General features: G+C 49.1%; 2 protein-coding genes across 4 annotated transcripts in view; one reads left to right on the forward strand and one right to left on the reverse strand.

Annotated features, from left to right (window-relative positions):
* Positions 1-20,516, forward strand: part of CAPS2 (calcyphosine 2) — an 825,864-nt gene that overhangs the window by 707,635 nt on the left and 97,713 nt on the right. The window lies entirely within an intron of this gene.
* On the reverse strand, positions 12,877-17,290 carry LOC146855897 (uncharacterized). The gene is made up of 2 exons (XM_085650322.1): positions 17,005-17,290; positions 12,877-13,493 (listed from the first exon to the last, which is right to left on the reverse strand). Exons 1-2 carry the CDS (start codon positions 17,288-17,290, stop codon positions 12,877-12,879), a joined length of 903 nt encoding a protein of 300 aa, XP_085506448.1.

Raw genomic sequence — 20,516 nt, forward strand, 5'->3', positions numbered from 1 at the left:
GTCCTCGAAATGAAAGTTGAGGTCCCCCAAAATGAGGAATTTCTTGTACCGCAGTGCCTGCTGAGTTATTAGCTCACTCACTTAATTCACTTTGAATGGTTGTATGCTACTACTATCTGCATCAACCTTTATGTGCATTGTTCTTGTCCAGTGTGTACTGATTATTATTGAGATACTAATTTATGAATGTGAGAGGTCATGAGGGATGGTGGATGCCAAAGTGTTTTCATTAATTTTGAGCCTTAGAATAATCTGTGCATCATTTACCTTCAAGCTCCAAATGAAAGGATGGTATGGGACAGGGGTAAACCTTTGGCTGCATGAGGAAGGAAGGGTGACTGAAGCAGATAAGTGACACTTTCTGATAGAGACTTCTAACCGCATATTCCTCACCTTAAAATATTACCCAGGCAGTATACTGGATTTGGAAAATCTTGAGCAGTACCTCTGTGTGCCGGTAGCAGGCTTCGATCGGATCGGCGCTGTTCGAGTTGGAAAGGATGTGCAAGCTACCTATAGAGGCGATACTAAGGCATGCTGGCATTAGTTCCTTTCGTCCAGCACCAACAGCGAGGATCTGGAGTGCTGTCACTGTTATTTTTTTAACCTCCTTTTTGACTTTTTGTCAAAACTTGTTTGAGAAAATTGCTCCCACTGTGCTGGGGAACTGTCCCCTAACCTACATGTTTTAAGCCTAGTTTCTAATGTCACAGACAGATGCCAGAGCCGATCAATGCCAAAACCAGCATGCAGAGGTACTGCTCAAGATTTTCTAGACTGGGGAATATTTTAAGGTGACACATCTGCAGTCAGAGACTGTACACAGAAAAAAGCATTATCGAGGGTAAGTAAATTGTTTGCTGGGTATCTCACTTTAATAACCATGAGATAAAAACATCTAGGGATAAATAAATGGGGGGCATAAAAAACTTTGGAAGAAAAAAATCAAGTAGGAAAGATTAAGTACTAAGGGTTATGGTAAACTGTAACCGAAAGGGCTTGGAATATTATGGGGAATGGTAAAGAAAAGAAACAGAAAAAAGTATTAGTTAAGGAAGGTGGGATAAGTGTCACTTCTATAAATAAATTTAAAAAAGAGAAGAGTTTAGACCAGGGTTTTCTGATTTAAGAGGCCTGAGATTATTGTAAAATGAACTTGAAACAATAGAAACTTAAAATGAATAACACTGGACCTCATTTAGGGTTTGTCAGAGCAAGAGGAACACCATAAATCAGCTTTTACTCCTCTCCTCCTAATCTGCTTTGTTATTTATGGTCAGGGGAACTGCTGGGTTACCATCGCTAGAGCATTTGCTGGCTCTGCCAAGGTAAGCCCAGACCCAGCTGGATGTTGGCTGTAAAACGAATAGGCAGGGTCACAGTGATAGATATCCCACCATGTTGAGGGGCAGCATGAGGGTCACTCATTTTTCCTGCTGGTTTCTGTCATGGAAGGTGATGTAAAAGACCATATCATATTGTGAACCATCCGTGGTAATTTTCTCTCAAGTTCCCTCAAAACCTATTGCTAATCTAACACACTGAGGAGTGCACCAGGAAGCAGCAAATTGTCCAGTTCTGGACTTTGTTTCCTGGCAAACAAGCCTTGAAAGTCCGCATTGTATATCATGACATGAGTAGGAAGTTTTAAGCAAAAAGTACCTAAAGAGAAAATTGGAGTCAACCTGCTTGGTAGACCATGACCTGGATGCAATATCAGGCCGAACATGATGGGGGTAGTTTGCACATTGTGGGTCATACTGGTCAAACAATTTACCTTGCCATTTAGAGGTGCTTTCAGATACCTTTTGGAGGTAACTGGTGAATGAAAGCAAATTATATTTTGAGATTCCCCACCTGCCTGGGGGGGGGGGGGAGTCTCTGTGGCTTTAGTAGAGCACTGATCCTTTGTTGCATAAATGCCATGTGTGATGCTCCCACTCTGAAAAGTTTTTTTCCCTAAAAATAATCTCACAAATGGGGAGTCATTTTCCAAAAAATAAAAACAGTGGCTCTGAAGCGCAGGGAGTTTTCTCCTTGTATTTTGATGCCATTGCACTTTTCATGTACTTAAGACAAAGTATGTTATGCCTGATGGTTCTGGGTAGGAAACGCAAGTGATGCCTTGCTACCCTAAATAGGCCAAGGCAAGTGCTTCTGTAAGCTGGTTGCCAAATGGCAGATGGGCCATCAGAACAAGGTTTGGCTCCAGCATAGCCAATGCTTCTTCAGACTCTAAAAAGAGCAGAGAAACAAGACATTTGTCAGAACTGGAACACCACTGATATTACAGTAGCGCCTCTGCTCTTCCTATCTCTGAATGGCCACTTTAGCCATTTTTCTGAAAATCTAACTCCTTGTCTCCTCTGAGCAGGACACAGCTGTTTCTTTTTTTGGTAGCCGATGTTGCTTTGCCACTGGGGTATTTGTCACCTCACTTTTGTCCTAAGTCCTATGTTCAGATTTAAGGGACCCTTCATGGTTTGCAGGATACCCTGCCCAACTCATGCAAGAGGTGTGAGCTTTACTCTCCCAAGGAGACACCAAGAGGATTCCAGACTCGGAAATAGGTATGGGTTATTACATGGGATATTACGTTTGCTATTTCTTCACGTTGAAGGAGGACAGAGAGCTTCAATCCGCCATACATCTTTGTCCTCTAAATGCCTTGCTACCAGAGACAAATTCAAAGTGTTTACACTGGCCCAGGTTCTGTCTGCTCTGGAGCCACGTGATTGCATGGTATCCTTGGACCTGCTGGTGTCGTATTTTCATGTACCCATCCCGAAGTCTCACAGATTTTATCTGCGGTTCAGGGTTGGCCAAGAGTGTTTTCAGTTTGCAATGCTCCCCTTCGGCCTCACCAGCGCTTCACTAGTGCTCATGAAAAGTGATGGCAGTGGTTGCTACCCATCGTCGGAGATTTTTTGCTACCTCTAGGACTGGCTGTTCATGGTGGCTTGTTGCATCACTGTGGTTTGATCAATGAGCAGAAGTCACACGTGATTTCTTTTAAGAGGCTTCCTTTTTCAGGAGCTGACTTGGATACTGTGTATTTCCGGGGCGTCACTCCATTGCATCAAGTCCAGGACATTCAGACTATGATCCTGATGTTTCAACCTCGGTCCTGGATCTCGATGAGAGCAGCTCTGAGACTTCATGGCCTGTTAGCCTCCCACATCCTGATGGTTGACTATATTAGGTGACAACACCACTGCCATGTTGTACTGCAACAAGCAGTGCAAGGTGGGGTTCTGTCTCCATTGCCTAGGGGCACTGTGCATCTGGAGTTGGCTGGGGAGTCGTGTCATATCTGTGATTGTAATCCTTGAATGCTAGGGTGAATGAGTTCAGCTGCCGGTGCCAGGCGGATCGCGAATGGCATTTGCATCCCGATGTGGCACATGGCATCTCCAGACATTGGAGAGACCATAGCTATATTTTGTCGCATCTTTTGAGAACACACTTTGGTAAAACGTTTGCACATTGGAGTTCCTGCAAATACTCCTGGTTGGAGATGCCTTACGGCTAGAGTGGTGCACTGGATTCTTGTACCCCTTCCTGCCTCCTGCACGACTTCTGAATAAGATCAGGAGTGACCTTGCCCAAGTCATCCTAGTGACTCTGGACTAGACAAGGACAGTGTGGGTACCCGAGGCCTGTCTTCTCTGTGAGGGAGATAGACAGCCTCATGTCCTGCTGCTGACGTCTGTAGCACCAGCTTCCCCTAGCTCCACCCTCTCACTACCATCAGACGTTTGACATCTGAAGTCACACGCTGGGCTTCTGAGGCGATGGTGATGATGCTGCCGAAGGAGCTTTTGCTCAAGCATGCAGATGCTGATTTCAGCCTTGATCTTAAGGCTTTGAAAATATTTCTGACTTTGTGCAGGTCGCGGAGCGGAAACTGTTGAGCCATCCACTTGAATTGTGCAATTTTGTTTCTAAGCCAGTAGTGCCCAAGACTGCTTGGCACAAAATTCAAACTACTGATTTGGACTATTTATTAGCTCCATAACTTCTCTCAATAGACACTAACTTAGATAAGATCGCAGGAGATTACTCCAACTTGATCAGCTCTGCCCTTAATGACATTCTCCCAATCAAGTGTCCGGGCAATAACAAAAAAATGATGCCTCAGCCCTGGTTTGACGAACCACTTAGAGCCACTTAACAGGACTGTAGAAGACAAAAGTGCAAATGGCGTACGGAATTTAAGTAGAGGAGAGGGAGAAATATTAAATCTGCATAGGAAGGTATACAAAAATCTATCTTTGCGCGAAGTCTAAATACTACACAGAACAAATAGCACATGACTCGAATAAAACCCTCTTTTAAACTATAAAAAAACTGATCACTCATAAGGTAAACAATATAGCAGTCAATAACCAAGATTTCTGTGATTCGTTAGCTTGCTTCTTCCAGGAAAAAGTAAAAAAATAATGAACATTTAAAAAAACTTTTCAAGTGGTTGTTCCAATGATACATGCCAAGAATTAAGAACCAAGCCTGTCAGTTTTGGACACTTTGTAGCCCCCCAGCAAAACATATTAAAGAACTTTTTCCAAATATTAAAGCAGCATCCCTTCATGACCAATGCCTCCGAAGATTGTACACTTCATTCCGGAGGTCATAGCACGTCATCTGTCGATCATCTTTTCCACCATGTATCTTTCCTACCTCTTGGAAGTCAGCATCAGTGCTTCCTCTCTTAAAGAAGCCCAATTTTAATATCCCGGATCCCAACAGTCATCGACCCATATCTCAACTTCCATACCCAGCCAAACTGGTAGAAAAAAATATGAATCTTCAACTTGCCTCTTTTATTGAGAATAATCATCTTTCAGATGAAGCGCAGTTTGGTTTTGGATAAAATAGCAGTACTGAAACTGCTTTGATTACAGCAGGAGGTTAGAGTGTCCCTGGACAGAGAGGGTAGTGCAGTCCTTATCCTGCTGGATCTGTCATCCGCTTTTGATACGGTCAACCACAAGATATAAGGTTGACCGTATGCAGCATTTCGGGATTGGGGACATGGCTCTGACCCTATTCAAATCTTTCCTTGTGGGACGCCGTCAAGTGGTGTCGCTGGGCGAATTTAATTCAGACCCTTACTCTCTACCTTGTGGGGTCCCACAGGCTACTTCTATCCCCCACTTTTTTAATCTTTGTCACATCTCTTACCTTCCTGATCTTTTGGCTTGTCATTGGAGTCATACGCTGATGACACACAAATAGGATGGATTGTAATTGCCTGAAATTAACTTCTACAAAAACAGAGGTCATCCTATTTGGCAATGATTTGTCCTTTTGGTCTCCGGACTGGTGGCTGTCTGAATTGGGCACTCCCCTGAAGCCAACTTCAAAAGTAAATAATTTAGGGATATTGATGGAGAGGGATTTGAAATATAAAGACCAAGTTAGCAATGTCACCTTCACCTCTTGCTACTTACTTAGAATCTTGAAATCTATAGTCATTGCCTTAGTTCTAGCACGACTGGAATACTGCAATGGTATGTATGGAGACCTTCCAAAAGGGCCAATAAAAAAATTACAAATTCTTCAAAATGCTGCTGCACGATACTAAAAAAAATCCCCAAATCACAGTCAGCGAAATTAGACATTAGGCAACTTCATTGGCTTCCGGTTAGCCATCGTTTCACCTTCAAGGCACTCTGTCTAGCCTACAAGTCATTGTAGGGGAACGCTCCATCTTACTTCAAGAAAAACTTTAAATGGTATACCTGACAGAACCATCCACTCCAGCACAGATAGGTTCTTAAAGGTTGCAAACTTCAAACGTGCCTATTGGGGTGGGAGAAGCTTTCTTAGATCCACGGCTCCACAATGGAATCCTCTGCGGTTTGAATTGAAAACAGCATAATAATTTTTGGTTTTCAGGAAACAGCTTAAAACTTGGCTTTTCAACCAATGACCTTATAGTTTTTTAAAGTCAGGACTTTTTTTTTAAAATTAAATTTTTATTGGCATTTTGCATGGTTTCAAAAATCATTATACATTTATCACATCATCTGATATTTACATCATCTTGGGCTCTTATACGTCCTTCCTATTTCGCATCATTTTTACGTTTGAGCTCTCATTATGAGGCCTGTAACTCCCATTCTGTTCATGCAATTTTAGCAACCAGACAACACTACCCCACCCACCCCCTTTGTCGTGCCAAATTCTCTGGGTATAAAGGATCATATCACATTTTCCACAGTTACATGAATATACATCTTACAGTCTCTAACTTCCCATCAACTGGCCTTGCCCTCCGTGTCTATCTCTTTCAATCTTTTCTCCATTAGTTCCTCGTCTGGGGTAGTGGGTTATTGACATCTGCCATCATGAGGATCCATGCCCTGGCATCTTTTTCTAGCTTATCATCCTGTCTAACCTTCTTCATTTAAACTAATTCTGCAGTTGCCCATTCGCTCAGGTCTTTGAACCATTCCGTGATTGTGGGGGGTACCAGGCAAAACCATCTTATTGCAATTCTTCTCTTTGCTAACACTAACCCTAGTAGGATAAACTTTCTACTGAACCTTTTAGCTTTGGGTGACTGGAGCAGTCCCAGTATTACAACTTTTATAGTGGTTGGTATCTTCCAGCCTGTGACGGTTTGCAGACAATCTACTACCTTCATATGAATAAAATGCGCATCTGGTTATCTACATCTAGGGCATTGATTTGTGCAATCTGGGTATATTTTATAAAGTGTTCGTGGTGTGAGATATGCTTGGTTTATAACGTTACATTGTATACGTTTAAACCTCGCGTTTGAGCTAATCGTTTAACTCCCTCTTGTATTTTCCCCCATTCTCTGTCTAATAGAGATTCATCTATCGTACCACCCCATGTTGCCTGAATTGAAAGAAGTTTTTGGGGTATATCATCTCTGAGTCCTTATATATAGGTGAGACCAATCCACGGCCTCTGTCTAGACAAATTATTGCCTGCACAACCGACGTGATAGGCGGTTCCTGCGGGAATTTGGACCAAATTTCCCAGGCCACTGCCGAGATTTTTGTATATTGTAAAGATTGTCCTTTTCTTACTATAAATATGTTCTCGGCTTCCTCCCTCGTTAGGAATTGTTTGTTGCTGCATAAATCTCCCATTGTTTGACACCCTCCCTCCACCCATTTTTTAATAGAAATAGCTTCTGTTATCTTTTTGCAGGGTTTCACCACCCATAACGGCGCATCAGGGGCATAAGGTGCATGTCTAACAACTTTCTGTACTGCTGTTTACCAAATCTCCACTACATGCCTTATGATATGGGGGTAGGAATCGGGTACGCCAGCCCCCATCATGAGGAGTTCTGGCGGGGTAGCTCTTCCATATGTGCCTGCTAACAGTTGTTTTTCCCAATTGTTGTGTTCATCCATCCAATATACTGCGTGTTGTAGTTGTGTGGCCCTGTAATATAACTCTAGACATGGAACCTCCATCCCCCCTGCCCCCCATTTTTGCTGAAGAGTATCGAGTTTTACCTATTTCCTCTTGTCCCCCCACAGCAGGTATACCAGGAGGCGTTCTAACTGTACAAAGTATTGGTGCGTGATTCTCTATAGGGAGTTCTGAAGGGTGTATAAGCACCTTGGTAAAATGACCATTTTTATTAATGCAACTCTACCCATAGGGAGAGAGGAAAACCCTTCCAGAATGTAAAAGAGTTGCCTTTACCTTCTATTGTTCTCCCTATATTAACATCTAAATAGGCTGTGTGTGTGTGTTGTAATCTGATCCCCATAATTTGAACTCCTTCCAACACCCACTTCATCCCCACTTTAGGCAAAGCAATGTCTGTTTTCCCGACCAGGTTTTCAATAGGGAACAGTTTAGATTTCCCTGGGTTAAGATGAAGGCCCGATAACACTCCAAATTTCTCAAATTCTGAAAGGAGAGCCGGAACTGCTGCGTCTTGTTGTTTTTTTATTTTTTGTTTCTTTTTATTAAACAATTCAGCCAACAAAGAAACACATTAAGTGACATACTCATAGATTCCCAATGTTTCTCAATGACATTCCATACATTACTGCATCTGGTTGTTGAATGTATAATAGCGTGTCGTCTGTGTACATTGAGACTACATGATTAGTGTCACCTAAATTAATTCTCGATTGTCAGATTTTCTCCCTTAGTATAACCGCCAGGGGTTCCATCGCAATGGCAAAGATAAGTGGGGATAAGGAGCAACCCTGTCGGGTGCCTCTCATTAGCGTGAATCGTTCTGACTCTTGGGCTTGCAATCTCACTCTGGCCGTTGGGTTGATATATAGAATTTATATCCATTGTATATATTCCGGTCCCAACCTCAATTTTTCGAGGATGGCCCAGACATAATCCCATTCAACTGATTTGAATGCCTGTTAGATGTCTAATAATGCCAATGCACAGCATTATTCTTTTATGCTTGGAGCATGCCATATATGTGCTAATATACGCAGGTTATGTGTGGTATTACACAGAGGAATAAAACCGGTTTGGTCAGGGTGGATAAATTGGGGCATATAGGGCAGTAATCTGGTCGCCAGAATCCCAATCAGTATCTTGGCATCTAAATTTAACAGGGGTATCGGTCTGTATGAGTTTGGGAATAGTTTTTTTTTGTCTGGTTTAAGGATCTTAGTTACCACCGCCTCCTGCATTGTTGTTGGTAAAGCTCTTCTTGTCAGGCCATCATTAAATACTTCCAGTAAGCAGTCTGCTATCAGCGGGGCAAATCGCTGATAGAACTCCGCAGGTAGCCCCTCACTGCCAGGGCACTTCTCTTTTTAAAACTTTTTAATGGCTGCTAGTATTTCTTCTTTTGAGATCGGCGCCTCAAGCACTTACGAGTCAGTTCTCTCTGGTGTGGGCAATTCTCTTTTATTCAGGAAGTCCCGCAGTACATGCTGGGGTGCGTGGAGATTACTTGTGCATGTTGACTTTCAGTGTAGTGCGAATTCTTGTAGAATCGCCTTTTGTATCCAAATTGTGTCCCCGTTTTTGTTTTGAAGTTGCAATATAGGTGTAGTCATTGCCTGTATGCTGTGTGTGTAAATTATTCTAGTCTAGACCACGATTCAAGGACTTCCCTACAGATTCGGTTCCATTCGGCCATATGTAATGGCGACGTGTGTATGGTGTCCTCTAGCTTCTTGAGCTGTTCTTGTGCTTTTATATCTCTTGCTAGTTGTTGTCTCACCCCATATGTGGTTCTCATACACACCCCTCTTATGGCCACCTTCATGGCTTCCCACTCAGTTGATCTATTGGCTGTTGATCCCCAGTTTTCTTCAAAATAGTGGGTTAAGGCCTCTGGTACCACTGCAGCATAAGTTGGGTCTGTAAGCATTTCGGTCCTGAGCCGCCACAGCTGGATGGCCGTTGGCCCTCTCCACTCTTCAATGTTACTAACAGTGGGGCGTGATCGGACAAGTATCTGGGAAGGTAGGACACTCCCTTCGTCACTGCTGATAACTCGGGTGTGAGACAACAGTATTCTATTCTACTGAATGTTTAAGCTGCTGGAGTGTAACATATAAAAGTTATTTTAAGCTGGTTTCTGGCTCTCCACTTCGTGCTTATCTGTGGTTTGAGGTTTGTCCACAGCACTCAGTCCCCTTATATGCTTCCAGTGTCTTTATCAGCCCCCTGGCCATGACCTGTTTACATTTTGGGTAGGTATGGCTGTCAGGTTAAGAGTGTAGCTCTCCTGGACAGGACCACTCCTGAATATTTGCTGCACCAAACTTGTGTCCCACTATGTGGAGATGCTTGCCAACCTAGGTAATTTTTATATTGATTTTTCCTGTATCTATGCCTGCCCGGCCTTCACGCTGCGATCACCGAGCCCCCTCCTCTGGGAGCCTCCTCCTGGCGTATTTATCTGGGCCCTAGTCCAGTCACTCCGGGGTCCAGTCACTTTCCATCAATTATGCCGCGATCCAGCTTGGCTCGGCGCGGGTGCCTCCGGCACTGCCAGGTCTGTTGACCCTGTCACCAGGGCCGGCTTTAGTGCTGGTGGCGCCCTGTGCGACAATGTTTGATGGCGCCCCCCCAATGACCACCTCCACCACGGATTCTCTCACTAGCACCCTTTAACAGTGACCAAGTCTCCATAACCACATTCTCTCAGATGCATTGAATTAGTTATATAGCGCCACTCATACCATTGTAGTGTGTCCGAGCACTTTGCATCACACACACACATTACACAGAGACAATCAATCATACGTGTGTAAATCAGTGTATAGGAAATGTTACATAAGCAAAAGGACTAAAAGTGTAGTGGTCACATGTCATCCATACTGGTAGGCAGTATAGTTTAAGAGTGCTTGGTGTGGAGAAGCACAAACTCGGTGTCGAAAAACAAACAGCATAGTTGGGAGTTTTCTTTAATAATAAGAATCGATTTCTAGCCAAATTAACCCTTTTTGCAACATTAATCAATGTCTTAATAATGTATACTTTGCAGTGTGTATGCAGTTCTAGGATGCAAATTAATAGCTCGCTTTTCTATATTAGGACTTTAAGTTATAAATTGCAAGTAACAAAAAGATGTCTCTTTTGAAAGCAGTAACCTGCTGATCTGTTTACATCATACGCACTCTGTAATCTACTTGGTACACGTTCTTTGCAGCAGGCATATTGTAGAGAGGTGTGGCTCACTGGTTAGAGGCGGCAGACCCGTAAGCAGAGAATTGGCCAGGGACCAGGGTTCAATTCCCGACGCGGCAGGGTCGTGGACCAGGGTCAAAACGGATTTGATAATTCTCGCCTCGGTACCTACTCTAACCAGGAACACACTCGGCAACTCTGGGCATTAAGCTTGCCTCATCTCTACAACGGCCCCCCACAGACGCCGGGGATGCCTGGTTTCACCTTGGAGATATCCATGAGGGACCATCTCACAGGGATAGCCAGGACGGGTTCCCCAGCGGTCTATAGCGCCGGGACACCTCCTCGTGAGGTAGCTGTTTCGCGCTCTACAAATATCAGTATTATTATTATTATTATTATATTAACCCTCTGCACTAACTTCACCAAAGTCAAAACTTCAACTTTCCAAAACACTGATCTCTCTCCAGGAAGATAATTAATCACAGGAGTTATCTTGACACTAATGTGATGCCTGGTAATTGCCGGGGGAAAGAAACGCTGCAGCAGGTGCTTCAAAAGCATAATAAACTTTCAAACATGGCGCCCCCAGAAAGTCAGCACCCGGTGCGGTGGCACCGGTCGCACCGCCCTAAAGCCGGCCCTGCCTGTCACCACAGCGTCGGGGGCCTGGAAGTCCAATGCCTGTGCAGTGGAGAAAGGCCAGGGGGCTGGGCGGTCGTCTCCTTTGCAGGTAGGGGGTAGCCTGCGACCTTCTGCCCAGGTGCGCTGTTGGGGGTCTCTGTTTGCAGCAGCCGGGTTGCTCTTTGTACCCTCGGGATTGACATCTGGGCTTCTTCTTAGCCTCCAGTTCTCCCAGGTCCCATCGACCCCAGACCTCACCCCACGGGGCTTCGGAGGGGGGCGATGGTCTGCTACCCACACTATTGTGGTAGGGGAAGGCCCAGGGGCCGGTCAGGCCCAGTCAGTGCAGGCAGGGGCAGGGGCAGGGTCGCAATCTCCTGCCTTCGGAGCGTACAGGGGGCTCCCCACCGGCATCAGACACCTTCTTGGTCCTTGACCCGGTCTCCGCTCGTCAATGCACCGGGGAAGGGTGGCGATGGTCCTCAGATCGCTGCGGACATGGTGTCTCCCTTTCGCCGTTTTGCACGCCCAAGATGGCGCTTCCTGCACACCCGGCTCTCAGTTGTCATCGCAGTGATCCCGGGGCGGACAACAATATTTCACTCTGTTTTTCCACTGCGAGGGTCTCACCACTATTTCATTCCGCTTTTATTGCTAATCGCGCAATAAACAGACCACACCGTGTCTTTAGCGTAAAAGGCCATTTATTAGGACCAGGCTGCACAACATTAAACAATAACCAAACATTATCTGAATAAAACTTTCCCACAACACTCTACCATCCTTCACTCCTTTCACCCACTCCACACTCCCCTTTTGTACCACTCCATGCCCCTTCCGTTCCTCACCATTCCACAAACCTCCTTGCATCCTCCCGGCTCTCCTCGGCCATTTCACTCACGCCTCCAATACCCCCATCTCGTTCACTCTTCCCCCCCCCCCCCCGAGGGATGGGTGTGCCCGCTAATGACTCCCCCCACCCCTCCAAAGTACTGCCACCCCCGCAGCCTGTCCTAAACTGGCACGCTTTAGCCAACCCCGAACCCCAACCCTCAACTGCAGGGTGGGTGGGTGGCCTTTGCTAAACCCTCCCGATGGTGCCGAGCGCAGGAAGAGGAAGTCGCCTTCCTCCCCTGCGCTCATATACCCACCCCCTAACTCCACCCCTTGACCCTACCTGGTCCTACCCTCGCGCGAATGACCCCGGGGGAAGACTAGTCTGCGACTCTGCTTCCCCCGGGGCCCGGCATCGTGCAATAAACAGACCACACCGTGTCTTTAGCGTAAAAGGCCATTTATTAGGACCAGGCTGCACAACATTAAACAATAACCAAACATTATCTGAATAAAACTTTCCCACAACACTCTACCATCCTTCACTCCTTTCACCCACTCTACACTCCCCTTTTGTACCACTCCATGCCCCTTCCGTTCCTCACCATTCCACAAACCTCCTTGCATCCTCCCGGCTCTCCTCGGCCATTTCACTCACGCCTCCAATACCCCCACCTCGTTCACTCTTCCCCCCCCGAGGGATGGGTGTGCCCGCTAATGACTCCCCCCACCCCTCCAAAGTACCGCCAACCAGGTAGCCCCCTGTAGGGCGGATACCTGCCCCACCCCCTAGGCCAGGACCCATCACACATCCCTGCAACACCAGATTGCCTCATTCCAGAGCTTGCTGACCACATCCCTCATTTCCATCATATAGTAGGCGTTCCCCAGTCTAGACAGATGCACCCCGTCATCCCTAAATAACAGTGGTTCCTCCAGTCGTAGTCCCGGGTGACTGATCACCTTAATGTCTTTCTCCCCACAAAAAACTCGCATAGCTCTGTTCAGTTTCCGTCGCGCCTTTTCAATTGCCCCATGCTTAACAGCTCCCCTCCAGATCCTCCTCGGAACAAACTCAGTCCAGGCAATGCAAGCCCCTGCCAGTCTGTGCTTTAGTACCTCCAAGTCTCTCTGCATCAGCTGTAAGAGCGCCAAACCCGACAGCCGAACCAAATCATTCTCCCCCAAGTGTATAATCAACAGATCCGGGCAACCCTTCTGTGGGACCATCTTCGCGAGCCAGGGCAGTAGTGCCCCCCATCGCATTCCCCCTTTACCCCACCAGTGCACTTCGTGATGTTGTCCTTTGAGTCCCAGGTTACGGCCGTACACCTGTTGCTCTGCGTATTTTGACGCCCAGTGCACAAAGGAATGCCCCACGATCCATGTGACCGTCTTGGCCCCGGGGCCTCCCACGCAACCTAAGAGAGAAACATAGGTTAGAGACACACAAAGAAAGCCACTCCCCTCCCCCTCCGACCCCCCACTCCCTGCACCCCACCCTATCACTTCCGCACATACCGCTCACAACACCTTGACCTCCATCTCCCAATCTGCCGAATCCTATCCCAGGACCACCCCAGCCGGGCTGCCGCTGTCGCCGCCCCAATCCGAAATGAGTGAGTTCCAAAACCCGCCGGCTCCAAACCCACACGCACCAATGCCATGTGCAACACCGCCAACAACTGGCCAGCCGTCACCCGTGCCCCTGACCTGTGGCAAAATATTTCCCCTACCCCCAGCTGCATCACACTCACAAACGCCCGCCACTCAGCCACCGGGCACACCCCCCCACCCTGAACCTCATTCAACCAAACCCACTTACTCCGGCCCAACTGGTCTGTCTTCGACCGACTGAGCCAAATCCCCAGACGCCCTGCATCCAATCTGATTTCCTCATACCTCCGCCCCTCCCCTGCACGCGTGCCCAGTAATTCAGAAACCCGAAACGCCCCAAAAAACATCCAGACCATACACAAGCGAAAAATCCGAACCTCAAACTCATCATAACAACAGAGCGGCAACGCCGCAACCAACCGGACCAACACCTCAAACGTTATGGCCTCCCTCGGCACAGTGCCCCCCGCTCTCTCCCTGCCCCAACCCCGCAACACCCTACTAACAATCACACTTTTTGTAGGGTCAAAACCAAAAAACAAACAGCAATAAAAGGACACCCCTGCCAACTTTCCTGAAATGGTTGCAGCCGACAGACCCTTATCCACGCAGTGCAGTACAAACTGTAACACTCCACGCTCCACCACCACCTGTTCCCCAGCCTCAGAAACCCCGCTCCAACCCATAAAGGCGACAAACTCTGCCCACGCCAGTCTGTAGGTCCGCCTGGTGGTCACAGCAACAGAATTCTCCACTAGGCCTACCTCCCTCACTCCCCCAGGGCCCAAATGCCATCCGGCAGCCCAGTCTTGCACAGATCTGCTCCAGGTGCCAGCCGCCGGAATCGCTGCCACTGCGAACGAGACAAAGCATCCGCAATGTCATTATTCGCCCCCGGAACATGCTTGGCTCGAAACATCACATTCAGACGCAAACACTTCAGCATGAAACTTCTCAACAAACGCAACACCCTCAGGTCCCTTGCCCTCTGCCGGTTGACCAACTCGACCACCGTCATGTTGTCCACATGGAACAACACCGCCCTGTTTTGAAACTCAGAACCCCACACTTCCAGCGCCACCAACAAAGGAAAGCATTCCAAAAATGCAATGCTCCTCCCCTGCTTCCTCCAGTGCTCCGGCCAGGTCTCTGCGCACCACCTTCCGTCCCAGAAAATACCAAAGCCATCCGCCCCAGCTGCATCAGAGTAAATTTGGATTTGCCAAACCGTGTATTCCTCCACAAAGTCCAAGGAGACCCCATTGAAATCCATCAAGAACAACAACCATGTCCGCAGATCCGCCCTCACTCCCATGGAGATCCTGCCCCTGTGGTGTGGAAGCACTGCCCCCGACATGGCCATGCCGAGCCGTCTGCAGAACGTCCGCCCCGCCCTGACCACCCTGCACGCAAAGTTCAAGAACCCCAGCAGCCGCTGCACCGCCCGCAATGTGATCCGTTTCTCACCAATCGCCCATTGGAGGCACTCCTGAATTCCACTACCTTCGCAACCGGGAGCCTCGCTGTCCATTGGATGGAATCCAGCTCAATGCCCAAGAATGTCAAAACGCAACCCGGCCCACTCGTCTTTTCGGGCGCCAAAGGAACCCCAAATCCCGTCGCCAACTCCTGGAACCCTGACAGAGCCCTGCCACAGTCCCCCGAGCCTGCCCTCCCAAGGAAGAGGAAATCGTCCAGATAGTGCGTGACATCCCGGTGCCCACTCCGCTGCGTGAAGGCCCACTGCAGGAAGGTGCTAAATATCTCGAACAATGCGCACGAAATCGCACACCCCATGGGCAGGACTTTGTCCACGAAGATGGCCCCCCCGAACTGCATCCCGAGGAGCGCAAAATCCGCCGGGTGTATAGGCAGCAAGCGGAAAGCCGACTTCACGTCACATTTCGCCAATTCCGCCCCCGGCCCACACACCCGCACAAGGCGGATCGCGTCATCCACCGACGCATACAGCACCTGGGATTCCTCCTCCGCGATGAAATCATTCACGGACTGTCCCTCCGGCCACGATAGGTGATGAATCATGCGAAACTCACCCTCCTCCTTTTTGGGCACCACCCCCAGTGGAGAAATGATCAAATCCTCCATCGGCCAGTCATAAAAGGGGCCCGCAATCCTCCCTTCCTCCACCTCCTTCAAGAGTTTGGCCGCCACCACCCCCGGCAATTCCTTCGCCGATTTGAGATTGTCGGCCCATCTCCGTGATCTGGGACCTTGATACCCGACCCGAAATCCTTCCGTAAAGCCCCATTGAATCTTTAAGGCAGCCTCCCTGACCGGGTAACGGGAGAGCCACGGGGCCATCGCCTCCACCTTAACCGGTGTAGGGGCCCTTCTGTCCAGCCTGCCCCCTCCCCTTGGAATTCCGCCATTGCTCGGAAGGAGTGGCGAGCGTAAGACATTGCGTAAGGGCGTGCTTCCCCCCGCACTTAGAACACTCGTGCTTGAACTTGCACGGGTACCTGGAACAATATCCCCTATTGTAACTCCAACAGGCCCCGGTATTGTAAGTGCTGGGCTTGCTAGCCTGTCCGGCCCCGCTTGTAGGTGCTGTGGACCCCCCCGCCCCAGTGTGGGCGGGACGCTACTGAAAAGACCGGTACGTGACCGGTAAACCACTCGCCGTGTGAGTCGATGCGGAGGAATGCGTGGACGCCATCCATTGCATCCATAGTTCCTGGTCCACCTCACCCCAGTGCTTCTCGGGGTTCGCACTGACCCGTGCCCTGAATTCCTCATCGTAACTCAGCCAGGCGAAACCCCCAAACTGCATCTGAGCCTTCCTGATTATGTCCATATATTTCAACAATGCGATTGCCCTGTCGGGATGCTTCTCGCAATCTATACTCGCATAAATGAGAAAGGCCAAGGTCCAATTCTCCATGGTCACCGGTACCCTCGGCCGCCTAGTCAGCTCCCACTCCTCCTCCTTGGAGCCCTCCTTCGCCTGCACCTCCCTATGGAGTAGTTTAAACACGTCCACATACTCATGTTTCCAGATCTTCCCCTTAATCTTTTCCGACAAATGCGACCCCAACGGCATAGCCAGGCCCATGTAGGGCAGCTTTTTCGGGAGCTTACTCCCCGACGCCTCCTCTTTGCCCCCATCCTTCTCCGTCTGCACCCCCGCTGAAGTCACCGCTTTGCTCCCGACCAATTTGTCCTCCCTCGTGAGCCCGCCCTTCGGAGCCACCACCACTTCCCTCACGGACCCCTCTCCCACCCCTACCGACCTACAAGCCTTCTTCCTCCCACCCTTGGGACCCCCGTCCCACACCGACCACCACGCCTACTCACCTGACAAAGTCGGATGTCGCTCGCTGAGCCGTCCTCCGGAGGGGGCCGCCCGTCGCGTCTCTACCGTCTCTTTGTCCACCGGTCTCTGGGGCACCTGTAACACACCAACCTCTCTGTTGTCCTCGCCTGCGCCCGTCCTGTCACCGTCATCCTGCACCTCCCCCTCCTCAAGCTCATCACTGTCCGCTTCATAATCCAACTCCACATCTGCCTCCACACTGTCAGGCACCCACAGCACCTCTCTCACCGCTCTCTTCACACCCTTGCCACACACAGCGGCAGACATGCGTGACCCCTTCCCCCCCCGCTGCCGATGCCCGCTCCCGCGCTGGAGGGATGGCCGCCGCGGACCGCCCTACTGCTTCGTGACGGCGGCAAGGGGCCGTCTTGCGCCCCACCGTACTCCCCCGAATTCTGCCGACAGCCGCCGGCTTGGATCCCCCCGACCCCCCAGGTCACTCGAACCTGAGTGGGCTCCGGCACCATCGGGCCTCAAAGCCGTCCTGGCCATCCCTGCCTGCTTCCGCGATCCCCTGGCAGCCCCCCCCGCCCGCGACCTCGCCACCTCCACCCTCGCTAACTCCTCTTGCTCCGCCCACCTCTCCTCCTCCGACGTGGGCGACGGGGCCCCACAGCCACGGCCTCCCACACTGCCCCCCACGGCCTCCCACACCGCCCCCACCCTCCGCCCGTCCTGCTCTGCCCGCCACGCGTCAGCCATGAGCGCCAAAATGCGCTGTTCCCAGAGCCTGTCCTCCCACGTCCAAGCGCCCCAACCTGAAAGCGGAGGGGGGGGCAGGAGCCCAAAAACCCCCCGTCAGGCGGCCCAACACCAACATGGGTGGACCCCACCAGAGGCGGAACCCCCCCGGACGGACCCGCGACCGCCCCCCCTCCCTGCCCCCCCACGCCTAAACCTACCACGCCTGGGGTAGAAGCCCGAGATCCCCGGGACAAATCAAGGGGCACCTCAACCGCCGCACCCACAGCCCCCCCCCACCCCCTCCGCACCAACCAATGCGCCCTCCACCCCTCCCGGAGCCCCCGAACCCCCCTCTCCCCCCACCTCCCCAGGCTCAGGCTCCCCACCCTCCCCAGCAACCAGCAGTCCCTCCCCGGGCCCCCCCACACCCAGGCACGCTGCACCCACCAAATTGCCAGCCCGCCCAGCCTCCGGCAAAGCCCCCGGGAGCCGCTCCTCCGCGGACCCAGCCAAGGACACGCCCCCTTCAGCCTCGTGGGCCTGTGAGGTCAGTGGGGGGAAACGAAGACGCGGAGGCAGGCTCCTGCGCCGGCCTCCGCGCGCCTGACTCGCTCGGCCCGCGCCCCGCCCCCTCCCACGCAGACCCAAGGGAGCCAGCGGTGGCGGTGGCGGCGGCTCCTCCTGACATGCCAATACCGCCGCCACCACCCCCGCCGAGGCCGCCCGCGGAGCCCTCTCGAAGCCCACCCACGCCTCTCCCAGCACCCCGGGCCGCAGAAGATCCTCCCTCCCGGCCCGCCCCAGAACCAACAACGCCCGCCTCACCTCCTCGGAGGTCGCAACACCGTCGCCTCCGTCACGCTCCATAACCGCGATGTCCGCCTTACCCAGCAACAGCTAACCCCACGAAAACTCTTCCCAGGCCTAGCCCTACACTACTCTACACACACTTCCCTTTGCTAAACCCTCCCGATGGTGCCGAGCGCAGGAAGAGGAAGTCGCCTTCCTCCCCTGCGCTCATATACCCACCCCCTAACTCCACCCCTTGACCCTACCTGGTCCTACCCTCGCGCGAATGACCCCGGGGGAAGACTAGTCTGCGACTCTGCTTCCCCCGGGGCCCGGCATTCCGGAGCAGGATTATGTAGGATCTTTGCTAATTTTTAGACTGCCGAGGGGAGCTCCAGAACCGCATCTACGCAGCCATTGCCAGGCCACGCTCCCCAAAACTCAGGACTTTGATGGTTCATCTCTGTTTTGCATAGCGCCAAGACGACTCTAGGCATTTGCGTGCTTTAGAAGACGCTTCATTCATTCATCCTTGGCTAGCAAACCTCCGCACCTGAGTTGGCGGTTTCGAAGGGATATAAGGTAAAAACTTAACTTTTTAAATTTTTTCCACTTTTTGCAACATGAACTCGATCCTCCAAGACATTTCTTGCTGTTGCTACTTGACCACAAGCAAACCAACCCAGTCATCGCCTCAAAAAATTGTAAACTTATTTTTTACTTGTTTTCTTTTGAATTGTCTGTTTACATTGTTTTGGACTCGAGAATTTTCAAATTACTCTTACAAGCAATTTTTTTCTAATGTGCAATGCATATGTGTGTAAAGTTGTTAAAGAAATTTATAGGTAGACATCTGTATTAACTTTTTTTTAATTTGGTGCAAACTTTCACCATGATAATGGACACTTACAAAAAATTTGACATTTTATTATTATATAATGTGTTGATACAGGTGTGTTTAAATATCGTAAACTATCCAATTAGAAACATGCATTACACATTTGCATAATTGAAAATTTTAAATAATTTCGTAATTGCACTAGACAAGTTAAATGTTTTCTAAAAAAAAAAGAAGGATCAATGTTAGTTATAAACTTTAATCATATTTTTTATTTACGTAACATTTCCCCTTGTCTAGTGCATTTTACAGTATTTTATTAAATTGTATTTCTATTTTTAAGGTGTAGTGCATATGTGTTTATTTGCTGCACATAAAGTTAAAATAAACACACTTGCATTAACACTTGAGAATAAAAATTTAAATTTGGTTTTGGTCTAAGTGTCCATTATCCTGATGAATGCTTGCACCAAAATTGTATGTCCATTTAATTTTTTTCCCCGTTGACTTTACAAATATGTCATTTAAAACATATTTTGTATTTTCTGGTATAAATGTTCGTAAGAATACATATTTCACATTTCCATCGTTATTTTTTTAATAATCAATTAACTAACGAATAATAAAGTTAGGACAAACTTTATAAACTTAGAAATGTTTATTTATAATTGGGATAATGTTCTCATTAACTTTTTTTCATGATAAAAGAAGGAATAATGTATTTTTCCCAATAACATCTTGTGGCTTTGTTGCCCATAACTTGCCTCCTAAACATAGTCCAAAGGATAACCTCCTCAGGAAGGGGTTACTATCGGGAACAGAGAAGACACCTTAAGGATTTTTCTTGTTTGGGGTAATTAGTTTGGTAGGGGTCATGGACAGAAAAGAGGTGAATTCTGAAGGAGGAGTAAGAGTAGGAGGGGTGGTAGAGGATTGGCTTTTGGAGGTAGAGCGAGCTAGAATAGGTGATGTACTTGTATCTGTATGTTTGGCAGTAGCATGTGGGTCTGGTGTTCGTTGTGTATGTTTGGATGTGTGTTTTATGGCTGGTGTGTGATATTTTAGTGAGTGGGAGGCCCCAGAAATATGGCGGTGGCGGACACAATAGCGGGGGTGGCACCCGAAGCTCCACTTTCCAACAGCGAGTCGAAGAGCAGTCCCTATTAGTTACCTGTGCTGGCA

The sequence above is a fragment of the Triturus cristatus genome, chromosome 4_1 (assembly GCF_964204655.1).
Source record: "Triturus cristatus chromosome 4_1, aTriCri1.1, whole genome shotgun sequence".
NCBI classification, from domain to species: Eukaryota; Metazoa; Chordata; class Amphibia; order Caudata; family Salamandridae; genus Triturus; species Triturus cristatus.

Coding starts and splice junctions, on each gene's coding strand:
- LOC146855897 (XM_085650322.1), bottom strand. CDS start 17,290: ATGTCTGCCGCTGTGTGTGGCAAGGGTGTGAAGAGAGCGGTGAGAGAG. Junction 13,494..17,004: donor GCGACATCCGACTTTGTCAG/GTGAGTAGGCGT, acceptor TTTCTCTCTTAG/GTTGCGTGGGAGGCCCCGGG.